General features: G+C 32.8%; 1 protein-coding gene across 1 annotated transcript in view; it reads left to right on the forward strand.

Annotated features, from left to right (window-relative positions):
- Positions 1-5,128: 5,128 nt before the first annotated feature.
- Positions 5,129-8,035, forward strand: part of LOC106457943 (abnormal spindle-like microcephaly-associated protein homolog) — a 67,833-nt gene continuing 64,926 nt past the window's right edge. The window contains exon 1 of the mRNA XM_022384039.1: positions 5,129-5,192. Within this exon, the coding sequence (XP_022239747.1) occupies positions 5,129-5,192 (64 nt within the window). The remainder of the gene's footprint in view (positions 5,193-8,035) is intronic.

An 8,035-nucleotide genomic window follows, 5' to 3' on the forward strand; every position in this document is an offset into this window, starting at 1 on the left:
AAATTGTTACACGAAACACCTTAGCTATTGTTAATCATGACCAAGTGATTCAGTGTGGTAATTAATCTATAGTTTTCTGTGTCGTAATAAAATTTGTAAAAGCGTATATATATATATATGTACATTTTACAACATTATTAGATATCAAATAAAACGTGTTTTTATCCTAAAGTATCTGGACAAAATGCTATGTTATGTATGCTTTGAAGTGAAAGATTCTTCATTTATTCTTATGTTATTATTTTCCTACACTAGATGGCAAAGGTGTAAAATAATCATTTTTCGTGAAAATTTGATTTTTGAATATAAAAGCTATATTTCAATTAACCAACACTATTTTAAGGGATTGCGTAATTTGGGAAAATTGTAAAAATATTATCATTATAATGAATTTCTAAGTGCATCCTCTTTCTTGAAATTTAGAAAAATCTCTGCAAGTCCAAAATGTGAGATGAATTCGTCTGTATAGCTCTTCGGCGTATCAGAGAGTTTCTTTTGTTTTGTTTCAGTATTTTGCACAAAGCTATACAAAGGCTATCTGGGTATACCCGTTCCTAATTTTCAACTGATATACTAGAAGAAAGACAGCTAGTCAACAGCACCCACTGCCAACTCTTGTACTACTTTTTCTGATCAAATAGACTGATTTTACTGTAACTCTTATAGTGCACCTAGTTTGCCCCTGAAGAAGAAAAATCTACCTTTCAAATGCTCTCGGATTATATGGTATAGTATTTTGAAGTTAAATTGATTTCTTGAACCTATGTGTTTTCCTAACATCATGATTATAGCGCGCGCACAGCCCCAAAGTGCGTGGATCTTTTTGTCGCGGACCATAAAAACCCGGATGAACATCATGATTTTTTCTTAATTTTTTTATATTTTTGTTTTTGAACGTGTGTACTTCATTTTCTTGTCTGTTCTTTATAAGAGTTCTTTTAGCAAAGTTAATCAAATTTCGTGGATATAATTTACTATTAAAAAAGTGTAAACATAACTGAATTTTTACAATACATCATTTTTTTAATGGAACACTTGTGGAATGAAACGGTTATTTTGTAATAATTTGTTAATTTTGTATAAACCTGACTGAAACATAGGAAATCACAAAAATGAGTCCAAATACTTAAAATTTTACCAGAATACGTAAAACAAATTACAAAATTGTGCTTAATTACAAACAAACAGACCTTTCTAACTAAAAGCCAAATCAACTCGTATGTGGAAAACAACGATGTGAGGACTATAATACGCAAGCTTGTGGAAACATTTTTCTTCCTTTAAATTAAAAAAGATTAGTGTTCACTTCTATTTCGGTGGATATTATAATTGAGGTCAAATGTCATCAGAACAAGTAATACTAAAATTGACGTAACAATAGTTTGTTTTTCAGAATCATAACATTGATTTCATGGCGTCACAAAACCAGTTTCCAACTCTGCTACCAAGCGATGCCGAGTTTCATAGAATTTCTTACATAACGATATCTTTGACAATTTAATAGGCAACAATAGTATTGTATTGTTTTGACATAATGTCAGAAAAAAAAACGGCCTTTACTCTCCAGATAATAACAATAATAGACCTTTTATTTCAGCTAACGTTTCGCCATTGCGGTTTCATCAAGGTTAGTAGTACCTGAACTGTTTGATGTGAAAATTACAAGTTAACTTCTTAAACTGCTTTTGATGTTTTATTGGTCGCGTTTCGTAAAACGTTATCGTATATTTTCACCTCAAGAATTTATTGTACTATTAGCCCTGATGAAGCTTCAATGGCGAAATGATGTCCGAAATAGAATTTATTATTATTATTTAGAAAGTAAAAATCGTTTTATATTCTAACTTTATTATCAAAATGTCTAAATTCCTCCAGTACACACTACAAGTTGTGATAAAGAACAAAATATTTTAAGACTGTTATCTTGAACATATAAATAGAACATGACTATATCATTGACAATATATCATAGCATTGACTATATCATAACACAAAAATACAGCAGTGATGATATTTTCATATATATATATATATATAAGAATAATATATTGTTTATGAGTTATGTTTTTCCATGTATCTGTAACAATATTTCATTATATGTTAGCATATATACTGCAGTGCATAAATAATCCATCGTTTTTCTTATACATACAGAAATTTCATTACATTCGGGGAAAGAAGGTGTGATAGAAAACATAACTCCAAGTGTGCACAATTAGTCCTGTATTTCGAATAATTATTATGTTAATTATAAGCCAGATCAGCAGTTCTGTTTAATTGGCATTACCCCTTGCTCATGGTTCACATATTTTAACTTAAATAAATTATCCGAGCAAATTGCTTCATGTAATAATTTTGTAAGCATTCTTTATTTTCACGCAGCATGATAATAAATGTTGACTAGATTTATCAAATTTAACGCGTCAGTTAACATTAAATCACTGAAAATATCGATTTGGTTTCATCAACCGAATTTCCATTCTTTTAAATAACAGTTACTTACACGACATTTTCTATAGAGTTTTAAAAGTTCCATTTACTACATGGATACGTACCAGCCATAAATTTAATTGCTCTCTAAAACGCCCTTTAGAAAAAATCAGTATTTTTACTTTGATTCTAAACTTTATCTGTGTTAAGAACCAGTTCTGACAAGGTTTCGGTCAGTTCTTCTCGCTAGGGCTCGGCATGGCCAGGTGGTTAGGGCGCTCAAGTCGTAATCTGAGGGTCGCGGGTTCGAATCCCCGTCACAACAAACATGCTCGCCCTTTCAACCGTGGGGGCGTTATAATGTTGCGGTCAATCCCACTATTCGTTGGTAAAAGAGTAGCCCAAGAATTGGCGGTGGGTGGTGATGACTAGCTGCCTTCCCTCTAGTCTTATACTGCTAAATTGGAGACGGATAGCACAGATAGCCCTCGTGTAGCTTTGCGCGAAATTCAAAAACAAACAAACAAACTAACCTTTTGGCTAGTTTGTGGTATATCATAACCAAAAAGAAACTGGAAAAAGTTGGGCACTTGACTCGTATATATATATATATATATATATTATTCTTTCAAGGAAAATGATATGTATTAGAAATTGTGTAAGAAGTATAAACAAAGAGCGACTAAAAGTTTTTAAACATTGTCAATAAAATAGATGATTTACGTTAGGGGGGAATCAGTTCTATAGAACAAATAAATTAAAATGAGAAACAATTATTTAATTTTTCGAAGTACTTCAGTAGCTGCACAATCTATCGTGTATACGGTTATCTAATCAAAAACACCTTTGGTGTGAAAAAAAAGTGCATCCATAAAAGGACTGATTTCATTCCTTTAAGTCGCACGCTGAATCCTGTTTTGGCCGCACCTTTTTTCACACCTAACGTGTTTTTGATTAGATATCATGATGCTTTGTCAGTACACACCAAAAAACCACAGCAAGTAAGAAAGTGAAACTCAATAGTGTCCCATATTAGCTTTAGGATTGCAACCCTATTATTCGGAACGGACATATACTTTAAAAAACCAAAATATTCTTTAAAATATATGGTTTTCCTCTCTAAAACAGTGTTAATAGCTTCCTTTATACTAACACCATGGACTTTAGATTAACAGTTTCTAGTCATCACCCCCATGCAATCGGTACAGCCGTATCAAGCATCATTATTTAGGCTAATTGCTTAATCTAATATCACATGACGCTAAACTCTCTTTAAATAGGATAACTCCATAAAATTTAGTAAACTTGTGCTCAAAAGTTGGCAATGAATAATCAATAATAACCGTCCACCCGTATGATTCTTTTGAAAACTTGAGCTAGAAACTACTAATTTAGTTTTCTTGGCCTAACCAATACTTATGTATCTGCACATCCTTTCACCTTATAGTTTTGCTGCTCTAAATCAGTCTTCTTTAATCCGAATGACAAAAAACTAAAAACGACCCACTTTTACTTTCAGGTAAAGCCGTAGTAAAAATGTTAACCGATAGCTCACGTGACTTTTTGCGTAGGCGTGCTCAAATATTTTCGTTAAATTTGAGCGGTTTTGTTTTAATAACTTTGCACATGTGACTTATATTTATACCAAATGAGACTCCTAATTGTAGGTTGTAAAGATCTGTCAGTGTACTAAATTTGAAAAAAAAATCCATAAAAGTTAAGTATGTTTTTTCTATTAAATAAAGTTTCTGTAGTTTTGGTGCGAAGAACGAAAAATATGAGATTTTATATCACAGTTATTTTTTAATGGATTGCCTTGAAATTTGGTATGTGAAGTAAAAGCCTCGTAGTGCACATCCACTGAAACTATGTAATTGTTTGGATTACCACAGTCCGAGCTACAGAAGGTGGAAAATCGCTAAACTATCTCCCCTTTTAATAATACACGGTGTGTCCTGCAGGTTGATTTTTTGGCCGCAAGACACACTGATACACTAAAGTGTGTCTTGATGTCGATAAACTAAATCAATAAAGCTAAGAATATAACCAAAATCTTTGTAAATACATTATTTCACAAGAACAGTATTATATGGAATTATTCAACACGTCATCCTATCTTTACATTAATTGATAACCAATTAAGCAAGAACAATACTGTGGCTCATTCATTCTTTTTTTGTTAATTACTTAAGATTGTATATTAATATTGTATTACTTAAGGTATATCATTTTACTTTATTCTCGATCTCTTCTTTAATAACTTTGTTTTGTTATGCAGGACCATGCGTGTGCACTCAATCTCGTGTATGATCGCGCGTGACTCTGACGTGTGTGGGTTTGACTGATCAAAACCACATTATTTTGCACAGCATCAGCCAAGGTAGAAGACAGTCTCTCTCTGTACCAAGTAGATAGCAGGTCACATAAGCAAAAACCGCTCTAGTTCAGAAGGTAATTAAAATAAAATATGTCACATTCTCGACACTTCGTATTTAATATGAATTTTAGTTTTCAACGAAAACGTTAAATTTACATATATATATATGTGTGTGTGTGTGTGTGTGTGCATGTATATTTTTCAAAATTACATTGTCTATATTCCCCACTGTTTCCTGTACTTGAAGACATTAATGTCATGTAAAACGCATTTTATAAACTTTCATGTTATTATTATTCCTTTGTATTTTAGGAGGTGGCAATGGGATGCAGTGTAAGTAAAGATGTAAAAGTTGAAGATCAACGAAACTGTAATGCAATAGATGGCACTAGACACAAGAGTAATGGGACTAAAGGAAACCAAAATTTCAAAGATATACGAAGCAAAGAGAAGAACGACTGTCATGCAAACCCTCCAGGTTTAGTCCCGATAGAATATAGAGAAATACGTAAGTACATGTATTAAGATACTGAAGTAAATGTTAGAAATAACTACTAATGACCAACACTTAACGTACCATTATAGATCATTTATCCCTTGAATAAAAATAGCACATTGTTTTCTTGCTTTTGTACTTTTGTTTATGTTACTTGTATGTTCTATCCTCGTATATATATTCACATTTTATTCTATCCATGCGCATGTTCATTATTTGTAGTATTCATCCATATACTCAGTATATTAATTTATTTCTGAACACACTCATTATATTTCATGTTAATCTGGACATTCATTATGTTAAGTAATCGTGCCTAAATCTCTTTGTTTGTGTTAATTTACATATCATTTTATTAATATACTCTGTACTTACTGTGCTTAATATGGATATATCAGTAGAAGACATGATATGTGAAAAAAGTTACCAGGCTGTAAAATAAGCAAGAGTGAAAATACGTTAAACTTTAAATTCTACGTAATGTCTTCGACTGTCTAACTTGGACTTTTTTTTTAAAGCATGGTTTAAGAATATATGTATATCTAACACTTGGCCCAGTTAGACAGTCCAAAACCTAACTTAACATTTCACTGTCATATCACCAGTTTGGCGTATTTTGTTTTTGCTTATTTTCTAGCTTAGCTACCATATTTACGTATTATGTTTTGTACTTATATCATATATTTTTGCTTTTTTACTTGAATATAAATTCAAACAAAATTTCACAATTCCTCGTCTGCCTCTATCGCTAACGCATTCATAAATTTGTCCGACAAATGTAGTGTGGGCTGTAGGTGAGCTGAAATCATTTAGCTAATTAAATACAAAACCTAGACAATTCCTTGCTTCCTGCCCCCCAGTAGCACAGCGGTATGTATGCGGACATACAACGCTAGAATCCGGGTTTCGATACCTGTGGTGGACAGAGCGCAGATACCCCATTGTGTAGCTTTGTGCTTAATTACAAACAAATCCCTGCTTCCAGCCACTAGGACACCACCTTAATGCTTTGTAAGTACTCTTTCATTAAAAGTTACTAACATATTTAAATTTCCAGTAACTTCTCTTGATGCAGGTAGGTGGTGATGTTTTCTTTCCTCTTTTTTTTTTTCGTGACTTCTGATACTTTCCTTTTCTAGCTTTTCATAACTTAGCTAACCCAATTTCGCGATTCTTAATATATCTTTCAGCAGAAAATATGTCAATGAAATCTTGTTTTGTTAAGAATATATTGTTGTAAAAAACGTTGAGGCAAAATAAAGGAGATCAGTAACTTTTGTAGGTTATAGTTTACAACAGTATAATTTTCAAATACTTGAAAGTATTTTATAAGTGAAAAATCTGGGCGAAGAATATGCATATTATCGAACCAAAAAATCGTACAGTAGTTAGGCTTCTTTTTGATCCTATGCTGCAAATTAAATGTTTTTCAATATTGTTCACTGCGATATTTGTACAACTGAGCTTCAAATGATGTGGATAACCTACATACAGACATCAAAGTTTCTTCTATGATTATCATAATCATTAATTATTATTTGTGGAAGTTCAATAGGAGAGTAGCAGTTTCTTGTATTTGAAGTTTCTTTGTTAATAATTCCTCACTTTAACAGCTGGTATCATTGTATAATGAATGTTTTCAAAAGGTGTTTGAACACTTAAGTAATTTTCTGTATCTTCCTTAATTCTAATATAAGATAATTAACTCTTAGCAAAAAGTTATACTACACTACCAAAGGTGTCAGAATACTAAATCCTCAGCTAGTAATAATGCACTATGCTATACACCACATGTCAAGCCCTGAGGAACATTATGCCCAAAATTACCCTTGGACAATCCAGAAACCTGATTTGAATCTAACTGGTTCACATAGAGACATTTAAGAACACCATATGAAAGGCAGAGAGAATGGACTTCGAAACCTCACAACAATTATTCGTGGTTTGTAAGAATAGTGGTGGTCTCTTCAGTCAGTAGTGTTTCAAAGCTATATGACTATGTTAGTAATAGTCCAGACAGTTATTGATACAAGGGTAAGTCTTCTAGAATTATTGTCAGCGAAGTAAAAAAGTGCCAGTCTTCTGCAGCGTGTGATGTTTCAATATTTTTGGTAATATGTTTTTTATTTTCAGTGATTAAAAATTGAAGGAAAAAAATGCACGATCTGTGGATAATTATTGCAAGCAATCATTCAGAGGTTGTTTCAGACGAACACTTTTAATAATAACTACTTATTTTTTTGATAACTAAAAGCCCTAGGCTCTAAGTTGGCTGCTTACGTTATTAAGAACCACTCACAGACAAATACAAATTTTCTACCCCTTCGTTTATTTGTTTATGCAAAAAAATCTAATCACATGACGTTAGAAGTATTCACCTGAATGCAGATTTATTCATGTCATGTAGCTCAATAATTAGAATGCCGGATTGTTAAGTTGAGGTTCCAAGCTGGTGTATTTTGTGGCCGTGGTGTGTTATAAGAGTAGCAGTTCGATCTCATTATTCGGCCTGATAAAAGTAGTTATATAATTGACGGTGAGTGGTGTTGACTAGTTGCCCCCTTCCTTTTTGCTAACATTTAAAAATTAGGAAACCCTAGTGCAGATATCCCTCTAGTAGCGGGTCCGGCATGGCCAGGTGGTTAGGGAGCTCGACTCGCAATCTGAGGGTCGCGGGTCCGAATCCCCGGGACACCAAACATGCTCGCCCTTTCAGCTAGTGGGGCGTTATA

This window comes from Limulus polyphemus, unplaced genomic scaffold (assembly GCF_000517525.1).
Source record: "Limulus polyphemus unplaced genomic scaffold, Limulus_polyphemus-2.1.2 Scaffold395, whole genome shotgun sequence".
NCBI classification, from domain to species: domain Eukaryota; kingdom Metazoa; phylum Arthropoda; class Merostomata; order Xiphosura; family Limulidae; genus Limulus; species Limulus polyphemus.